The 20,996-nt window shown below is 48.8% G+C and overlaps 1 protein-coding gene and 1 pseudogene across 2 annotated transcripts; both read left to right on the forward strand.

The window, feature by feature from the left end:
- The first annotated feature begins 8,759 nt into the window (after positions 1–8,759).
- On the forward strand, positions 8,760–9,537 carry LOC121020996 (golgin subfamily A member 7-like; annotated as a pseudogene).
- A 3,163-nt stretch (positions 9,538–12,700) lies between these two features.
- Positions 12,701–20,880, forward strand: THEM5 (thioesterase superfamily member 5). Of its 2 annotated transcripts, XM_040461286.1 has the most exons (6): positions 12,702–13,029; positions 14,194–14,395; positions 15,603–15,741; positions 19,833–19,943; positions 20,290–20,414; positions 20,717–20,874. In XM_040461286.1, the coding sequence occupies exons 1-6, from the start codon at positions 12,907–12,909 to the stop codon at positions 20,758–20,760; spliced, it is 744 nt and encodes a 247-aa protein (XP_040317220.1). In that variant the 5' UTR covers positions 12,702–12,906; the 3' UTR covers positions 20,761–20,874. The 2 variants fall into 2 exon arrangements, with proteins under 2 accessions (XP_040317221.1, XP_040317220.1); XM_040461287.1 differs by lacking the exon at positions 20,290–20,414 and having other exon boundaries at positions 12,701–13,029; positions 20,717–20,880.
- The last annotated feature ends 116 nt before the right edge of the window (positions 20,881–20,996 follow it).

Below are 20,996 nucleotides of genomic sequence, written 5' to 3' on the forward strand. Positions count from 1 at the left end.
CTCTCTCTCTCTCTCTCTCTCTCTCTCTCTCTCTCTCTCTCTTTCTCACTGCCCCTCTACCACTCATGCATGCTCTCTCACTCTCAAAGTAAAAAAAAAAAAAAAAGAGAAAGAGGGGCACCTGGATGGCGCAGACTTCTGTGTCTCTTCCTCTCTCTGCCCCTCCCATGCTCATGCTCTGTCTCTCTCTGTCTCTCAATAATAAATAAACACTAAAAAAAAATTTTTTAAGAGAATATCCACCTCAGTCATATCTAAAATATGGGGAAAAAAAAAAAAAAAAAAACTTCCACAAAGTCACCCAGGTCCTCTATCCATTTGTAACATGCCACACCAACGTCCCCAAGTTTCTGAAGCACTAACTCGAGTTAAAGACAATCTGAACTGTAACGCATCTGATGAGCCTCAGCAGAGAGTGATCACCGTTACCCCTCCTCTTACTTTGTCTGCACTCCATCCTGCTCCCCCAAAACACAGTCCTCACACTGGGACTCGCCCCCTCGGCTGCCCCTCGCCCATCACGACTGACCTTTGTGTTTATTTCTGTTGGAAACTCTGAGGCCGAACATTCTAGACAATTGCTAAGATACAGTCATGGCCATCAGTTTTTTTGTTTTTTTGTTTTTTGTTTTTTGTTTTTTGTTTTTTTGATCTGCTCACATCCCTGCCTCCTGGTCTCCTGCTAACAGAACCATGCTGACTAGGCAGGCAACCCTTTTAGGTTTCCTTTGATTCTATTGTGTGTGGAGGGCTCCCAGTCACAGCCTGGGGGGTGGGGGGCAGGCACCAGGCCAGACCTAGTCTCTTCATCCCCTTGATCCCCTTGACTGCAGACATTGGCCTAAGGAAAGGGCACATAACCTAAGTAATCAGTCTTGCCCTGGAATAAAATCCAGGGCACGTGGATCATAGGGAAGAGAAGTAGACAGATTCAGATCTATTTTGGAAACACAACCTAGGAGACTTGATTAACCTCAATGAATTTGAGTTTCTCCCTCTCTAAGGTGAGGGACTTAGACCAAAAGCTTTTGGAGGCACCTCCAGAATCAGACAGTCTGAAGCTCTGTAGGAGTTCCGCTTCAAAGAAGTCACTCTGTCTGGTCTAGCCATGCCCTTTCAGGGACAGGGTACCTGACAAAATTGTGCCTCCAAGGAAATATTACTTCCATAATTTCAGACTCGGAGTTGTTGTCCCCCTTCTCATCAAAACCTACTTTCAGGTTCCCAGTTAAACTAAGAAATAAAATAACTAATAACTGCTTCCAGTGTGACCCTTTACAGGAATATTTACTGTTTTTGGTTTTGGGTTTTTTTGCCAGGAATATTTAAAATATTTACATCTTAAAAGAGAAGCAAAACTTTAAACTATGATGAACAATACATGGCACGATACCTCTCAATATCACAATATGTAAACAGGTGAGTGTGTATGCATGTGTGTGAATATGTGCACATGTGTGGTGTTTATGTGAGTGTGCGAGTGAGCATGTATGCATGGGAGTATGTATGCGAACGCCATGTGTGTCCATACATGTGCATTCGTATCTCTGAATGTATACATGTGTATGGCCATATCTGTGTATGTGTTTGTGAGTGTGTGTACACCTGTGTATACATTGCATATACATGTGTACAGTATGATTTACATATGTGAATGGGTAGACATGCACACACAAACCCATGTGTGTGTTGTGTGCATGTATATATACCCATATCTGTGTATACGTGAGTGCATCTGTGTGAGCACATGTGCACATATATGAGCGTGTGTGGCCATGCATAGTACGTTTGTGAGGGTGGGCGTGCCTGCCCCTGTGTATGTGTGCATTATAACAGCCAGGTGTCTCTGGAGCTGCAGAAGGCAGGGGCAGGGAGTAAAGCACTGGCATTCACAGTGTCCAGGAACCAGGCCACCTCAGACTAGCAGAGGGCCCCAGGGAGGGAGCAAGGCTTTCTCTAAGCCAAGGAACTCTACACCAGAGCGGCTACAATATTGTTCTTTGCTGACAGGACCACCAAGGCACAGTGGTGATGCCATGTGCCCAGTGCCCAATGCCCAGCCATGGACAGGAGAGCTGCCCTCTAAAGAGCCCACGTCTCCTGAGCTCCCATGGCCCACTGAAAGCCAGCAGCCCCAGCCTCAGGAAAGGATCTTTCTACAGGTTCTTTACTAATTTTCATAGAACCCAAGGCAGAGCCCCAACACCAGACACTCCTGGACAGCCTGGCGTCGAAGAAGGAATCCAAGGTCAGGCTGGCTCAGTATGAAACTGAATCTTCACCTGACACTCAAAGAATGGAATGGTTCCTGTCATCTCCCAGAGATGTGTAGATGGAGCCCTACTAGTCCCCAGGAAAGGAAGAACTGGTTTTTTCAGATGCTAATCATCCAGGGTTTATGGGTTCTAGAACTCTAGTGACAGATGGGAAGCATTTGGAGAAGTAAGTGGGCCTCCCTCATGTGGACTAAGTGGAGGTCTGAGGCCCGGCTGGGGAGAAAGGGAGGTGGAGAAGGGTGGCTACAGGGGGTTAGCAGGGGAAGTTGCCCAAAAAAGAGAGGGTTCTGGGGCGCCTGGGTGGCGCAGTCGGTTAAGCATCCGACTTCAGCCAGGTCACGATCTCACGGTCCGGGAGTTCTAGCCCCGCGTCGGGCTCTGGGCTGATGGCTCGGAGCCTGGAGCCTGTTTCCGATTCTGTGTCTCCCTCTCTCTCTGACTCTCCCCGTTCATGCTCTGTCTCTCTCTGTCTCAAAAATAAATAAACGTTAAAACATTTAAAAAAAAAAGAGAGGATTCCTTGCTTGAGAAGCACAGAGGTGGGAGCTTGAGGTGGGAGAGCCTTAGGAGCCTACCCTGTGAGGACACTGTTCAAGGCCTCCTCTGGGACACTGGGCAGCTGAATCACCCAGTGAGCATGCTCCCAAGGCCTAGAGGAGGTTCCTCCTGGAGGCCTGAAGAAGACTTGCCTTCACATGTTACCTCACATGTCACCTCACCTTAGCCCCTGCTGTGACTGGTCAGTAGGAGTGCCACCCAGTCAGGGCCACAGGCCTTGGCTGCCCATGTGACTGACACGCTCTCTGCCACCAGGATGGCCATGACCTGAGGAAAGCAGAGCACTGGGCACCCCCCAGAAGCTGGTGAAGTCACCATCACCTATGTTTGGAGGGCTCACAGGCTTGGCCACGGAGCCAGTTCAACACACAGTGACACCCCTGTTTCTGAGTTTTCAGGGGAGAAACGGTTCAGGATATCATGGGAGCGGTGTTAGCCATTTGATGTGTTTTGGAAATGGAACGTGACCTTACTTCATGCCCCAAACTAGTAAGGCAGATTTGCCAGTGACACCATGTAGTCCCATTGATTTGAAGGTACCACCTCTCAAGTGACTGTCTAGGTTTGAAGAAGAAGAGATTTCAAGTACAGGCCTCGCCGGGAACTGTGAGCCCCACCCTGAGTGTGCCCACACACCCATTCAGGATTTGTCGCTTTCTGAGCTTCGAGGGCGTGGCTCTCTGCCTCTTGGTAGTTCACAAATAGGTAACTCCAGCTGAGCTGTGGGAGGGGCTCTCACATCTGGACGGAGGGGAGCTCAGGTTCCATCAGTCCTGGCACATCCTCTACCTGTACTCTGTTGGGACCCCCACCATCAGTGCAGTGATCATACCGGGCAGTGGCACCTGGAGCCAGCCCCTGCTTGTCAGCCACCCAGCTCCCCTGGGCCCCGGTCCTTCCACCACAGCCCTGTTCACCCTCTGTTATTCTCTGGGTGGCACCCGTTCAGGGCCCTTCTGGGCACAGCATTTAGCAACCGCTTCTTTTAGCTCCATCCTGTGCCCAGGTTTGGTGAGCACAGGGTTCCTCTTCCCCCCCCCCCCCCCCATGTTGGCTAGTCTGAGGCTAAGCTTCTGCATTTCCCCAAGCCGCTCATTCACCCATCCCACCCGCAGGCCAAAACCCTTAACAACTGGATGAAGCAAAAACGCCAAGGCAACTGATTTATCACTTTCAATACGCGACACGTATTTTCCTTTCCGAAGGCCGGCTGTGGGAGTCCAGGGTGTACAATGAATCTCAGGATGATACCTCCCGGAGGAAACCATAAACGAAGGACTGCTCTGGGGGTAGTCAGAGAGACGGGATTTGGGCAGAAGAGCAGGAAGGGCAGGGAACGAGCTTATGACCAGGTGGCATGATCAGCCTGCCAGACAAGATCCAGTTGGAGACGTCTAGTTTGGCTCCAGCAGTATGTTTATAAATTAGTTGCAACATTTAAAAGTTAGAAGGTTTCAGGGGCACCTGGGTTGCTCAGTCTAAGTGTCCAACTCAATTTTGCCTCAGGTCATGATCAAGGGTCATGGGAGGTCCACACTCAGCATGGAGCCGACTTAGGATTCTCTCTCTCTCTCTCTCTCCCCCTCCCCACCCCCAAAATAAACAAAATAAACTTTAAAAAGAAAAAGGTTTCACATAACATAAAAGCCTGGATTTGTACTGGCTTTTCTGGAGAAATTAGGAAAGCTGGTAATTGGGCCTGTGTCCTTTCATAGCACCTCCTGAGTGGAGCAAGACCAGGATGGCCGCCTCTGAGCATCCTTCAGTTTCCCATCACTCAGCCTGGCCCCTGACCCTTGGCTCAGAAGAAGGTCAAGAAACCACCCTTCCCTGAGGTCAGGGCCAGCCTGAGCAGTCTGGGACCCCTCTAGAAATTGCAGGGGTGAGCCCAAGAGCCAAGTCTTCAGGAAGAAATGAGTTCATAGACCTCTAGGAAGTCCAGTAGGGAAGTCCCTGCCTCATCCAAGAAGGCCAGATGGGGCCACCCTGACAAACCACTCCAAAGTGCCGGGAACCCACCATCACAGGAGGGAGCCGGCTGGCCCCCATCAAGGGAGCTCCACCACATGTCTGGAATGGTCTGAGAGGGCTTCCAGGGCCCCCAAACTGAGGAGGACTTTGTAAGGTTTTTGGAAGTGTTGCTCTTTTTCTGTTTCCTCTTAGTGATTTACAGTTGTATCTCTAAGCAAAGAGTGTCCTGTGAACTTGTTTAGTGGGAGCAAGGGAGGAGGGCAGGCTGGGGAGACTAAGGGCTACTCCATGATGAAAGGGAACTCCCAAAGAGACAGGGGTGGCTATGAATTTAGATTTGGGAGCTGCTAAAAGGAAGAAAGGATCCTGAGACCAGGAAGTGATCCATGGAAACTACCAGGCCTTGGTTACCTCTGTTGCTTTGCGCCACACCAGAGAAATTTCTAGATCAGTGGGTGCTGGAGCCAGTTCCTACCACCTTGCAGGAGCCAACTGTATACATCTTTCCCCTGCCTCACAGTCAGGGTAAGTGGTTTCACTGGTAGCTTGAAATCAGCCAGCTATGGGAATATTTCTACCACAGAAGTTGGCCAAAGCTACCAGTTAGAGGTCCCCCCCACCACACCCCCGCAGGAAGTGGTTGTTAATTATTGATGGGCACACCACTGCTGGTTCTCCTGTGGACCACCTACCTTTCAGATCTGGCCAAGGATATGCCTCTGGGGACAGGTCATATCGCAGTGAGAGAAACCCCCAGAGTCCACATTCCCCCATGAGTCCCAAACAGAAAGTGAACCAAGCAGGCAAATAGGCTAAATCAAAATCCAACGGGAGTTCTGAATTATGCTGAATGTTGACTGACTTCTCTCTTTTTTCTAATTGCATCTCCAGGGGGTCCAGGTCTGGGGAGATTCCTCTGAGCTGAGTTTTCTTTGTTTTTCCTGAGCTGAGTTCACACAGAAGAAGGGTTGGGGCCAAAATTCATGCTGGGAAAAAAACCCATTCGAGGCACTGGCCAATACCTTTCCACCTCCCTGCATAGCTGACCTCCCAGCCCACATCTGCAAGGGTCTTAGTATTGCACGGGGAATCCATGACATGTGTGGAATGGTGGGGAAAGGAGTCAGAAGGGGAGAAAGTAGCACTTTCTCCACATTCCAAGTCTTTCTCTCCCTAAATGGCCTAGAACAAACTGCTTCGTTCTACTCCAGCCACTGACTGCAGGATCACACCTATGGTTTTGCCATCAGCATAAATGTCCTCAGATGTCTTTATTTCTAGTCACCTTTAATCTGTCATACCATTGATCCCATTGTACTGCTCTTAAATATCACAGACATTGCCAGGTCTTTATTTCATTTCTTTTCTGTCTTCTGGATCTCTTCCCACCCAGCTGGGAGATGGAGGTTGACCCACTGGACAGCCCCTTCAGTTTTTCGTATTGCCCTGGACAGTAGCATCCAGCTGAACTTTGGTAATCATCAACTCAAGGAAAATAAAAGTTATACAAGAAAAGATGTGTAACTGGTACTTGGCAAGTGTGAGAACAACACTTTCGTAATCATAATGATGTAAATATTTAACAGTTGATTTAACCAAAAATTGTGAAACAACTCAAGTGGGAGAAGGCCTACGGGAAAATTCTCTTGTGTTTCTCCTTCATGGTTGCACCACACTTCTCACGCCAGATGCATGGCCTTGTCCCACACCGAGCAAGTCTCTGCAACACCACCTAGATGTCCTATAATTCAGCTCTGACACTAACCAGAGTTAGATGCAGACCCCACAGGTTCATGGCTTAGTCCCACGAGACTTCAGATGCCAATGGCAAGTGGTGGGTTCCTGGGTTGCTTGCAATGTCTGTCTGACTCGGCTATAAATCAGAGGTTCCCATGACCATTTTGCTCGGATTCGATCATTGGCTGGAACCACTCACAGAACTCAGGGAAACACTTATGCTTACTGGTTTATTACATAATGAAGCATATGATAAAGGATACAGATGAACAGCCAGGTCAAGAGGTGTGGTCTGAGAGGGTCCTGAGCACAGGAACTGCTATCCCCATAGAGTTGGGGTGTGCCAACCTGGAAGCTCTCCAAACCCTGTACTTTTAGTGCTTTTATGGAGGCTTCATCACATAGACATCATGGATCAGTAACTCAGTCTTCAGCCCCTGTCCCCTTCCTGAAGAATGGAGGGTGGGACCTGTTGGGGAAGGTCATCAAGAAGACGTGACTGTTAGTTGACCCATAAGTTGGACCCCGGTGATCAGAGGTCCCCACCCCCTCCCCTGTCCTTGGAATGTGGGTTCCACTTGCCTTTACTACTCCTAGAGGCTGCTCCAATGACACAGCTTTGAGTAATGATGTGGTTTTGAAAACGCCTGCATAGTATACATGATTGGCTCCAGTTAAGGACTTTCTCTCTCAACCTAAAATGTGGCAGGTGGGTGTGGGGATCCACTTGTCCTGCTGCTGCCCAAGACTAGCCTCTCCTATAAGTTCCCTTTGCTTCTTAAAACTGCCACCTGCTGGGGCGCCTGGGTGGCGCAGTCGGTTAAGCGTCCGACTTCAGCCAGGTCACGATCTCGCGGTCCGTGAGTTCGAGCCCCGCGTCGGGCTCTGGGCTGATGTCTCAGAGCCTGGAACCTGCTTCCCATTCTGTGTCTCCCTCTCTCTCTGCCCCTTCCCCGTTCATGCTCTGTCTCTCTCTGTCCCCAAAATAAATAAACGTTGAAAAAAAAAATTAAAAAAAAAAAAACAAAAAAAAACTGCCACCTGCTAACCTGGCGTGGCCTGCCTCTTTCTTGGGTCTCTCATTGCCCTTCCCTTATGGGCTGGTTTCAGATTACACCAGGGAAGCTCCCAAGGGTTTCTTTTTTTCTTTCTTTCTTTCTTTCCTTCTTTCTTTCTTTCTTTCTTTAATGTTTATTTATTTTTGAGAGAGAGAGAGAGAGAGAGAGAGAGAGCTTAAGTGGGGGAGGGGCAGAGAGAGAGGGAGACACAGAATCTGAAGCAGGCTCTAGGCTCTGAGCTGTCAGCACAGAGCCCAATGCAGGGTTCAAACCCACGAACCATGAGATCATGACCTGAGCTGAAGCCTGGTGCTTAACCCACTGAGCCACCCAGGCACCCCTCCCAAAGGGTTTCAAAACCTACAGGGACTGGAAGTTCCAAGCTTTTAATTCTGGTTTGGTCTTTTTGGTGACTGGCCCCCATCCTGAAGCTATCAGGAGACTCATTATCCAGAGTTGCCTCATTAGAACAAAAGACGTTCCTATCATCCAGAAAATTCCTATGGATTTAGGAGCTGTGTTCAGGAACCAGGGGCAGAGACCACTATATATATGTTCTATTACTTTACAGACGGTGTTACTTTTCTAGTCAGGCAACAAGAGATGCTGATCCCACTGGGGTGTACCATCTACAAGGGAAGTCTGGCTGTGCATGGGTGGTAAGCTAGGTCCCAGGTAGCTTTCGGGCAATGAAACAAGGATTTCTTTTCTCAGGTTCAGCTATTGATTCTTCCTGGAATCAGGATAAACCTGCCAACCTGAGGCTCCTGATAACCTTCCTGGGATCAGGCCCCTCCTTCTTCCTACTCCCCTTTTCCTCCGATTCCTCTACAGTCCATGTACCCTCTTTAAGATTCCTCTTTTCTCTCCTGTTTCCTCCTCGAGTCCCATCCTCCCAATCAAGTATCACACATAGAGACTGGCAAGGGAATGGAGGGATGCCAGGTACCAGGGGAGACCTGGGACGAGCCAGAGGGCATGACGTCTGGCTCCAGCCAACAGCTGCTGCATAGGCATAAAGGTGACTTGTTCCCAGATCCTCCTACTTATCTGGAGATCCTCGACCTGTTTTGTGTAAAAGTCTGCATTTTAAATGTTGGCATTTTTAGCTAGACCCAGAGACTTGAAACGATGAGAAACCTGGTTTCCGCATCTTTGAATAAATTTCATTCAAACATTCACAGAACAGGACAACATAGGCGGTGTGACTGCCGCTGGAGGGCCGAGGAGGCGGCAGGCCCAGCCAGTCCTCGCCAAGAGGTCACGGCAGGCGCCAGTGTCTGGGAAGGTGTTCATTCAGCAAGACGACAGCAGCACCACACACTGCCAGCTCCAGACCAAGGAGAGCCGGATTGATAGCAGTTTGAAAAAGCAATTCGAACTCTAAGTAACCTTTATGCAGAAGCAGAGAATCTTGGGGGCCAATCACATCTTGAAGGCTGTTTTGGCTTCCCCATATTCTTACACATGGAAACCCATTAGGAGAAGGTTCTGGAGACAGCGTCCCAGTAGCAGAGTGAGAAGATATATGCTTTCCAAGGCCTCCCCCGACAGATCCTATTGAGAGAGGACTTCGAGTTACTGACATCACCATTTATGAAGACAGAGGTGTGAGCAGTGGGAGATAAACCTAGAACTAAAGATCGCTCCTCCAGCTGGGACCCTCATCTATCCACTGGCCGATCACAGAGTGTCCCCTACCTCCTCTCTGCTGCCAGAGCAACGGCGCCATTTACCCCAAGGACTAGCTTTCTAAAATTCCACACCTGGAGTGACCTCTAGTCACTCAGCATCCACTTTGTGTCTCCAAACTGTGTAGGACTCTGTAATCTTTTTATTAGTTTCTGAGAAAACACAATGAAGCATTTCACTTTTTTTTTTATTCAAAGCCATTGAGGGGCACCTAGGTGGCTCCGTCGGTTGGGCGGCCAACTTCAGCTCGGGTCATGATCTCATGGCTTGTGAGTTTGAGCCCCGTGTTGGACTCTATGCTGACAGCTCATCACCTGGAGCCTGCTTCAGATTCTGTGTCTCCCTCTCTCTCTGCCCCTCCCCGACTTGTGCTCTCTCTCAAAAATAAATAAATGTAAAAAAATAGTTTTTTCTTACAGCTGTTAAAATAAGCCATTAGGCAGCTCAACACAAAGCTAATTTCTCATCTGCCACCAGGATGGTGGTTCTCTCATTCCTGGGGCCAGCTTCCCAGGTGGCTCGAGACTTCAGCAAGTCCCATCTTAGCCAGAGTTCAGTCTTCTTTCCCCCAAAGTCAGAAAATACTTTTCTCCAGGATTTTGGTGAAAGGTAGGCTGTGTCTGTGGTTTTGCTGACGCATCTCCCAGATCTCAGAGAATTACCAGTTTTGCATGACCAAAATCTTAAAGATCGATTTCTGCTGTTCAGTTTCTCCAACTGAAGCTCATTGGAAAAATAATGCATAATGTTATTTGTTTTGTTATAGCAATTGTTCCTAATTAAAACAGTATTTAGTGCAATTTCCAGTTATTTTTCTTTGGAGAATTTTGCTATTGCATTACCTTGAATGTTGGGAGGATGTAGTATGTGTTGCGTGTTCCTTACAAAAATAAGCAAGCACAATAAAGTGGATGCTAAACTATCAAACACATAAATGTCCCTGCCCTGTCCCTGAATGTGTAATAAGCAAGTATAATAAATATTTTAATTATAGTTTTGTTATAAACATAAATTATGAAAAAAATATTTGATAGGAATAATACCGTATATTCCTAATTTTTAACTTGTCCCTACTGGCAAACCTTATGATTGAGAGACCTTCTGGGGCGCCTGGGTGGCGCAGTCGGTTAAGCGTCCGACTTCAGCCAGGTCACGATCTCGCGGTCCGGGAGTTCGAGCCCCGCGTCAGGCTCTGGGCTGATGGCTCAGAGCCAGGAGCCTGTTTCCGATTCTGTGTCTCCCTCTCTCTCTGCCCCTCCCCCGTTCACGCTCTGTCTCTCTCTGTCCCAAAAATAAATAAAAAAAAAAAACGTTGAAAAAAAAAATTAAAAAAAAAAATAATAAAAAAAATAAAAAAGAGAGACCTTCCTCATATACAGTATTCAGTGCACAGAAATCCTAGGATTGGTTCAAGTACAGTAAGTTCAGTGAGTTCCAACTAAAACTCTTAAGTCCGAGTCCGTGTTTATAGTTCTTCTGGCGATATGTTTTTGGTTTCAGGGTTTATTACGCCCTTCATTCATCTTTGGGGTTTGAGAGCACTGTATCTGGGAGAAAGTTAAAAAATATATTAGGAAAGAATGAAACAGCTAAAAGTTTTACTTTCAGAGATACTCTAGGTGCTACTGGATTTCATATTTCAGACTTGGTTTCCTTTATGGATCTGTTAGTAATTCAGTAAATCCCATCAGTCTGTGTAATATTTTAATTGTATAAAATTCCTTTGTAACTTTATAGCCTGTGATAATGTATGCCTTTTACACCTGTTGCAATAACTTTACTGAAATAATAACACATTAGTAAAGCTTTTCTTTTTTTAATTTTAAAAAAATTTTTTAATGTTTATTTATTTTTGAGAGAGAGGGAGAGACAGAGCATGAGCAGGGGAGGGGCAGAGAGAGAGGGAGACACAGAATCTGAAGGAGCCTCCAGGCTCTGAGCTGTCAGCACAGAGCCTGACACGGGGCTCAAATTCACGAACCGCGAGACCATGACCTGAACTGAAATTCAGACACTCAGCCAACTGAGCTACCCAGGTGCCCCAGTAAAACTTTTCTTAAACAAACAAACAAGCAAAAAAACCTTCACAGGACATAATGAAAATATTTATATTCTAGTCTTCTGGGGCAGCCAAACACAGAAAGCAGGTGGGACAAAATCTGTAAACTTCCCTATTAAATCTGTTTGGTCTTTCAGAAACTGCCAAAACTCACCACCACCATCACCATCATCATCATCATCTCCACCACCATCATCATCACCACCACCACATCATTATCATCATCACCACCACCACCACCATCATCATCACCACCACCATCACCATCATCATCATCACCATCACCACCATCATCATCACCACCACCACCATCATCATCATCATCTACCTTTGCACAGTTCTGACCTTCAGAACATGCTTTTCTCCAATGAACTAAAAACTGGGACTTATAGTTGAAAACTGGCAGTTTTAATTCAACAGAACAAATATCACCAAAAAAGCCCAGAGGCCTGCAGACACTGGCTGAACACTCTTCCCACCTTTCCCCTGAAAGCCGCCTTTCTTCCAGGCTTGCCAGTGACAAGGCCACCACTGCCCATCTCCCCACCTCACCCTCAGCACACAGCCTCTTCCCTGGGGTTCCCAAAGCATGAGAGCACCTTGGCTAAGCTGCTTCCTTCCAAATAATTTCCTTTTTTTTTTTTTTAATTTTTTAATGTTTATTTATTTTTGACAGAGAGAGAGAGAGACAGAGCATGAGCGGGGAAGGAGCAGAGAAAGAGGGAGACAGAATCCAAAGCAGGCTCCAGGCTCTGAGCTGTCAGCACAGAGTCCAACACGGGGCTCAAACTCACAGACCGTGAGATCATGACCTGAGCCGAAGTCAGCCACTCAACTGACTGAGCCACCCAGGCGCCCCATCCAAATGATTTTCTGTCTCTGCCTCTAAGATCTTCCCCTTCTCGTGTGTATCCCCACGAGGGACCAGCAGGTGGAGGCTTCTCCGTGCCACCCCTTGTCTGGGATATCAGAAGGGGCAACTGAGAGCTGTGAGGTGGTTCTCTGAAGGCCAGGACCATACTAGGGCTTTCGTGGTCTTGCTGCAGACCACATGCCCCAAAGGCTCCACCACCAACACACACAGACCCTCCCCCAACATCCTCCAATCAAGAGACAGACTTCCATTATCATTCTGGGGATCTTCTTGGATTGTTCCCCAAACACTTCAGGGCAGCCCTCTGAGGCTCCATGTACCATATGCTATTTCTTTATGTATTTTCTTTGCCTCGTTAACAAATACTTCTTTCTGGACTCAGGCCAGTCCTGTTAAACCTTCATGCCCAAACAGCATTGGCCCCTCCCCAAGTGCTGGGTGGGGCTTGGGACCAGCTAAAGGCCCCAAGCATCTGTGGGTGTTGTGTCAAACCAGCCCCATCTTGCCTAATCATCTGCAGAAGCTTGCTGATGAAAACCTTGTGACAGAAGGGGAGAGAGACTTGTCTTAGAGTTGGCTGTACCAACAGCACCAGGGTGCAGCTAAAGAGCACTCACTCACTTTGCTGCTTCCTTAAGAGCCTGCCAGCAGCCCCACCAGCCCCAATCCTCACACTCAGCCATGATAAGGAGAGGCTTCCAGGCAGTAATAAGACTTGGCCACCACAGAGTCCTTCCTGGAGCCCCCCACGTCCTGCCCAGACTCAACCGCACCTCAGCGTTTGGATCCTCCACAGACTCCCTGGTGAGTAAGTTCCCAGCTCAGCCAGGCAGGCGGCCCTTCTCTTGGGGGCTTAAGGCATAAAGAGCACTCCAAATTTCCACTTCCCAGATCATGGATGGGCAGGTGGGCAGTGTAGTGGGAAGCTATTTGATTTGGCAAAGGGAAGGTGCTCTTGGAATACCCAGATCAAGGGGCTCCTGGCTGGCTCAGTTGGTAGAGCATGCGACTCTAGATGTTGGGGTCATGAGTTTGAGCCCCATGTTGGGCCCAGAGATTACAGAAGGAAGGAATGAAGGGAAGGAGGGAGGAAGGTGGGGAGGAAGGAAGACAAAGAAACCAAGGAGCCAGGATCCAAAACTAAAACCACTAGGACACTTTTGTCCTGGTCTGAATCTTGTGTGGCCACCAACAAGTCGCTTTCCTTCTGTGGCACACAGACCACTGCAGCTGAGTTGGGGGATTCCAGATGGAGGGGTCTGTGTGTGGTTTGGCAAAGCAGCTGGCCTACTGCCCAGAGCAGTGACTGATCCGTGAGCCTTCAATGCCATAGAGGGCTCACGTTGTCTCGCAGATGGTATCACACTTCTGTGGGTGCCAAAACCGTGTTTCAAAGGAACTACTCTGCCCAGGCACACTCACAGCTGTAGTCAGAGCTGGAGTAGCCCCTCAGGTGTGGGGGTGGTAATAGTGGTCTTCAACAGCTGTGGTCGCATCCCGTAGGGTAGACAGTGTCTCAGAACAGGCTCTAGTCTGACCATCAGTTCTCACACTCACAAGCTTCAATTAATAGGAACAGTATTCGCTATTATGGGAAGTTTTATTCCCTGAAACTTTAGCCATATTTCCTCAGTCTCCCCATTTGTACAATGGGGCTCAGACTAGCAGTTCTCAGCCTCAAAGGAGAGTTCACAGGTTTTAAACGGGACCGCCACACAGCAGTATGCCTCTACCTGTCAGCCCTGGTTCCTTTTTTTCCCCTTCCTTTACAGTTTAGCATCTCCTTGCCAGTCACCCACAGGTGTCCCCAAACCCTCTACAAGGAAAATGGGCTGTTTCTTGTATGTCAACACTGGTGGAAGGGCTTGAGGAGCCAGGAACCCAGGAGCAAATCACCTACAGGTCTCACAGCCCAAGCAGCAGCCTCCCTCCAGGAAGCTGTTTGGTCTCCCTGATTTTGCTGTCCAGGTTTCAAGATTCTGCCTGGAGAAGACGGATTTGAAGGATTATGCCCTTCCCAATGCCAGCTGGTGTCCAGACATGCTGAACTTGTACCAGGAATTTCTGGAGAAGACCAAGACTGATGGCTGGATCAAACTACCCTCCTTCAAGTCCAACAGAGACCACATCCAGGGGCTCAAGCTCCCATTCGGGTTAGCAGCTACCTCAGGTAAGGGCTGGTCTGGGAGGACCCCTGGGCACACCCAGCCCACCTGGGGGTTCAGCCAATCCCTTGCCCTGCACTGACTCTCCACCCTCAGGAAGGAGATACACAAACTCCCTTCCAGTTCTCAGCTGGAAGTCCTTTCTGTGTCTGCCCCACTCCTTATACTTTCAGCCCCAGCAGGTGGCGAAAAGAAGAGTATGCTCTCTGGTCTCTAGCTCCCCACCTCCCATCCAAGAGAATATAATCAAGTGGCTACCTTTGCTCCCAGCCAAGAGCAGCCCCCCTGCCCTCTGCCTTCTTACCTGGTTTTCTTCCGTATTGTCAAGCCTTATCCCAAGTCGTCCTCTCCACCCAGTCCCCACCATCACTGCAGGCCTTGGCATACCATCCTTGTTCTACTGGGCCCATAGCCAGTCTCCCAAAACACCCACCAGATGGATAGAACTTTCCACCTTCGTCTTTCTTCTTGTGTGTGCATGCATATGTGTGTGTCAGAGGGTGTCCCTATTTTCTTGTCTCATTCACATATGTGGTTTTCCTGCCTACTCATGAATGGGTGGTCCAGTAGACAGATGACCTTTAAGTTTATGTCACAAACAAGGCAGGGTCACCAAAATAATTTTTTTTTTCGAAGAACTTGGTATTCATCAAAAAAAGGATGTAGTTGTTGTCGTTGTCTTTCTGGGGGGAAAAAAACCCAGAACTTTGGTAGACTTTTCTGCACTTATTTTACTTTTTGGGTTTTTTAAAGATTTTATTTTTAAGTAATCTCTACACACATATGGGGCTTGAACTCATAAGCCTGAGACCAAGAATCACATGCTCTACCAACTGAGCCAGCCAGCACTCCTATTTGACTATGTTTAGTATTTTACTGTTTGTTATTTTGAATTATATATGAATTACATGTTACATTTTAAATTTTCAGTGTTTAAGATCTGTTAAAGTCTTAATCTGGTCCTGATCCTATCTCTACACTCAGCCAGGGAACTTCCTGACTATTCCTCCTTCCAGACTGAGGGATCCCTGAGAAGAGGGCTCTGTCTCCACTCTCAGATTGCAGAGCCTGGGTGTCCTCTGGTTCTCTCCTAGACCCTGTGCCTGAGACAGGGCTCCAAACATGGTGCTGAATGACTGGCCCTGCATCCCAACGGGCCCCATACAATCACGAACTCCCCCTCCAGCTACAGCCCTTCCTGTCTCTCCCCAGACAAAAGCGACTGGCGCATCTTTACCAGGTGCCTCCAAGTGGAAGGACAAGGCTACGAGTATGTCATTTTTTTCCACCCGTCCAAGAAGAAGTCCATCTGTCTTTTCCAACCTGGCCCCTACCTGGAGGGGGCCCCAGGGTAAGGCCTGGGTGGATGTCCTCAGCTGCTTCCTGGGCTTGCTCAGTTGATGGATTAGCCACACACCAGGCCCTGGAGTCTGTACCTCTCCTTAAGGAGCTGGGTGGGGGTAGTGGGCACTGGGCTTCTGTCTCAACATCATGCCTGGGAGGGCATCCTGGGTCGTCTGCTCCAGTCCCCATTGTTCAGACAAGGAGAGCCTCCTTATGGAGATCTGAATATTTCCCAATAAGAAGGTGGTTTTGGGGCCCACTTTGAGAGAAGGGTGTGGTGACCTTGGAAGAGGACAAGATGTGGAGCCAGACTTCCAGTCCTGCTCTGCCTTGCTGGCCTTTGGACCCCAAGCAGGCAGTTTAACTTCTGGCCTTCAGCCTCATTACCTGAAACCTGGGGCAGTAATATCCATCTGCCTAAGTGGCTGAAAACTATAATATTGTATATACTCATGAACCATACAGCACAATATAGCTATCAGACACCATCTACCCAAACTTCATATTTTACCCGTGGACAAACTGAGGCACACAGAGGTAAGGTAACTTGCCCGCAGGAGCACGGGTAATCAAGGACAGATCAGGACTCTAATCTGGGTCCACCGATCTCTCTATTGTGTTCTGCCGTCTTCAAACTTGGAATAGACTGCTAGACATAAATTCCACAAGGGAAATCAAGCTAGCCTTGAGCCTCTTGCCCAAGGCCACTATGCCACTAAGTCCGTGGTTGTTTGCCTTCTGCTCTGTCACTGTTCCTTCTTTAAACAATCGCTGAAAGCTGTTGGTGCCAGAGTCCCTGCAAGGCAGAGGGAGAAAGGGGGAGGCAGCTCTAGGGTCCCAAGGCCTGATAGGGACTCAGTAGCCGTTAAATTCAGAGATTTGGGTTTTTTTAATGTTTATTTATTTTTGAGACAGAAAGAGACAGAGCATGAACAGGGGAGGGTCAGAGAGAGAGGGAGACACAGAATCTGAAACAGGCTCCAGGCTCTGAGCTGTCAGCCCAGAGCCTGACGTGGGGCTCAAACTCACGGACCGTGAGATCATGACCTGAGCCGAAGTCAGACACTTAACCGACTAAGCCACCCAGGTGCCCCATCGGAGATCTTAATCGATGTCAGCACCTCCACAGGCCATGGTTTCAGACTGCAGCCCTTGGTCACCTTGGCAATACAAAAGCGGTCTTCCATGGGGACACTGGTTTTCATACTAATGCATGCTGACACTGGGGGACTAGGTCAGAGCCCTGCACAGGTCAGAGATCTCCTTCCTTCTAAAGAGGAAAACCCCAAGTAGGGGGTGAAGTGTAGCTTTTATTTAGGGGCTCATGGATGTGGGTCAGGAGAGACAGAGGAGGACCATCCAACACTGAGGTCAGTAGGTTGAGGGGTCCAGAGAAGAGATTAGTACTGAATAGAAAGAAACACCCAGTTCGGTCTACTCTGTAGGGAAAAACCCAGCTCTCCTCTACCATTTCTTTCTCTCCTGTGTGTCTCCTTACTGCTCACACAGGACACTTTACTTCTGACGCTTCTTATCACCACACGGGTGAAGGCTTTTCCCCACACCAAGCAATTCTGTGACACCAGCTGGGTGTCCTGCAATTTAACTCTATTCTGACACCATCTATCTGGAGAGAGCATCAGATCCCTCAGAGTAAGGGCTAGTCCACAGGCCTGCCCCCCACTTCAGATGTCAATCACAAGTAGCAGGCCCCCAGGCTCCCACGACTTCTGTCTGATTTGGCTATGTTGGGGAGCAAGAATTTCCTGCTGCCTTCAAGGGTCCTTCTAGCTGGATGAGGAATCATATTGATGTGAGACAGATGAACAAGAGGAAATCAAACGTAATAGTGTATAGGGGCGTCTGGGTGGCTCAGTCGGTTGAGCGTCCAACTTCGGCTCAGGTCATGATCTCATGGTTCGTGAGTTTGAGCCCCTCATCGGGCTCTGTGCTGACAGCTCGGAGCCCAGAGCTTGCTTCCAATTCTGTGTCTCCCTCTCTCTGCGCTCTTCCCCTGCTTACACTCTGTCTCTCTCTCAAAAATAAATAAACATTTTAAAAACATTTAAAAAATTATTTAAAATAATCTTCGTGTCAAACTGGCCCATCTTGTTGGTGGCTTGCGTTGGCCCCTATGGTTACAATTTGGAGGTTCCTACTAGCACCTCCTCACGTTCAATTACTTTGCTAGAGAGGCTTACAGAACTCCAGGGAACACTTATGTTTACCAGTTTATTAAAGGGTCTGATAAAGGATACCGAAGAATGGTCAGATGAAGCACGTTCATGGGCAAGGTCTGGGAGGGTCCCCAATGCATGCTGGAGCTTCTGTCCCTGTGGAGTCAGAGTGCATCACCCTCCTACTGTGCCTGCGTTCACCACCCTGGAAGCTTTCCAAACCCTGCACCATTGGGATTTTATGGAGGCTTTCTCACACAGGCATGATCCGTCATTTACTCCATTTCTAGCCCTCCTCCCTTCTTGAGAGAATGGGGTGGGGAAGGTGAAAGTGCCAAGATTTTAATCATAGCTTGGTCTTTCTGGGGACAGCCCCCATCCAGGAGCCATCCAGGAGCACGCCCAGAGTTGCCTCAATAGAACAAGACAGTCCCACCACCCAGGAAATTACGAGAGTTTCAGCAGCACTGTGTCAGGAATCAGAGGCAGACACCAATATATATTTTCTATCTTGTCATAAGTACCCACCCAGCCCATAGGCAATTAGGAGGGGTAGGTTACCGGCTGGCCAAGGGCTATCCTGCAGAATCCACACACTTGCCAATGGGCCCCTGCCTGGCCAGTGAGGATAAGGAAAGAGTGGGTTTGGGGTTCTTCGGCATCAACTCCTTTATCCCTCTTTCAAGCAATGTGGAGGTACACGAGGGGTTTTGTAAACATTACCTCATGTAATCTGATGAGATAGGAATTATTTTTATTCAAATTTTTTAATATTTATTCATTTTTGAGAGAGAGAGAGAGAGAGACAGAGTGTGAACAGGGGAAGGGCAGAGAGAAAGGGAGACACAGAATCTGAAGCAGGCTCCAGGCTCTGAGCTGTCAGCACAGAGCCTGACACGGGGCTCAAACCCACAAACCAAGACATCATCACCGGAAGTGTCCAAAGTCGGACACTCAACCAACAGAGCCACCCAGGCCCCTTAATAGGAATTCTTTTTATTCACGAACTATAGTGGAAAAACAGGCTCAGAACAGCTTAGCAATTTAGCGCTCAACTATTTATTTAGCAACTTGCTCAAGATCAAACAGGTAGTGAGAGGTGGAGTCAAACCAGGTGGGTGTGTGGTTCCATGGCCCCCAGCTCTCTCCCCTCCTGGTGGTGAGAACAGGAGAGGAATCCATGCTAGCACAGTGGGGCAGCTGGGCTGGTCCATGGAGAACCAGGCTTTTGAAAATGAGAACCCTGAATCCGTTTTGTGCTATCTGTTAGAGTTGGACACCCTTCTATGTTCCCCAACCTCACCAACCAACAGTGAAGTAGCTCTGGCATGCAGGTCAGTTTACATAAGAATGAACATTTCTCTCACTTTAAGTAAAGCAAGAGTTTGCACATCCTGCTGAAGCAGGCCCTTTCTGCAGGCAGCCTACTGGCTGCTCGGAAGGCACTAGAGAGGGCAGAGGTCACATTTCACATTTAGCCACCTTGAAAACGCAGGCTTGGCCCTGGCACTGGCTATAGTGACAGATAAGGTGGGGGCTGACCCCAGGCTGCACCTCCAAGCCCAAGCCAAAAAGTACAGGGACTTTCCCCTCCCCTGTATGAGCGCACCTTTCCAAATGATGGCAATTGCTGCCAGCAGTTAGGTGATGAATCAGAAAAATGTTTTTCCATGAACTTTATCAGAAAAAAAAAAAAAAGCCCAACATTTTCCTGGCAAAATAAGATAATTGTGTCAGGGGGTGCTAACATGCTGAAGCAACACGGGAGAAAGGCTGAAGTGACTTTGGCCAGTTTGATCAGCTGGGATCCTACTCTGTTTCCTTTCCCGTCCTGGAGAAAGGTACAGGCAAGGTGGTTCCATGGGCAGGGTCGGGGTCAGAGGGAGGCCCATAGCCCAGGCCTTATTCTCCCCACCCCCAGATTTGCACATGGAGGGTCCCTGGCCGCCATGATGGATGAGACCTTCTCTAAAACTGCTTACCTGGCTGGAGAGGGGCTGTTCACACTAAGCCTCAACATCAGGTTCAAAAAGTAAGTATGAATCCTTGAGATGTCGGCCAAAGTCACACCTTTTTTTATCACTGAGGGCTGGCCATTCTCAGTGTTGGGTGCAGGAGCCCTGTCTGCCACTCTCCTCCCCCAGTTGCTGCTAAGCTGTTCCTCTAGTCCCTGGCCAGAGCACAGCCTCTCCCATCAGATTCCAGGAGCCTACAAATGGGCCCTGAGCCCTGGGCCACTTGTTTCTTGGGGCAGGGTGGGTTGAAGAGAAGGATGAAGTGAAGAGGAGTGAAGGGATGGTGGCCAGGGTTGGGATGGTGGCCAGGGTTAGGCTGGGCTAAGCCACATGACGGCTGGGCTAAGCCACGCCCTCTTTCAGTTTGATCCCTGTGGGCTCTCTGGCTGTGCTGAATGTTGACGTGGAAAAGATCGAGGACCAGAAGCTTTACATGTCCTGCATCGCCCAGAGCAGGGACCAGCAGAGAGTCTATGCCAAGTCCTCAGGTAAGGAGGTTCTCAGCCTCAGCCCAGACTCTGTCCTGCCACCATCACCCTCAGGACAAATGGAAGGAAGAATACTGAGGATCCAGTCCCAAACTGAGGTCCAGCTTTTTAGAGTGGGAATGGGCACCTGCTGTAGACTCTGATGAAATGAGGGAGAACCCGGCTAGGATTTTTTTTTTTTTTTCTATGTATGAGTGGCCGGACCTGTACCACAAGGACAGGATCGGGTACTAGATAACAGGATGCAAATGCTCCGTGCACCACATCCAGCTCCTGCCACTCAGCTTGCCCTTCTCCTGCAGGTGTTTTCCTTCAGCTGCAGCTGGAAGAGGAATTGTCCCAGTGACAGTCACTGTGCCTGCTCAGGACCCACTGCAGAGCAAGGAGGTGTCTCCAGGAAGTGACTGGTGAGATGAAGAAGAGGGCACTTTCCTCTGAGTAAATAAAGATTCACAACTCCTTCTCAGGCTAAGACCCTTCTGTAGTGGGAAGCCAAGATCCTGCCAGCACCCCCCACACACCCACTTTCCCATCATCACCAACCAAGAGATTTCTTCAGCACCTGCACGTCGAGGCTCTGGG

This window comes from Herpailurus yagouaroundi, unplaced genomic scaffold (genome assembly GCF_014898765.1).
Source record: "Herpailurus yagouaroundi ecotype Mexico unplaced genomic scaffold, PumYag 254, whole genome shotgun sequence".
NCBI classification, from domain to species: domain Eukaryota; kingdom Metazoa; phylum Chordata; class Mammalia; order Carnivora; family Felidae; genus Herpailurus; species Herpailurus yagouaroundi.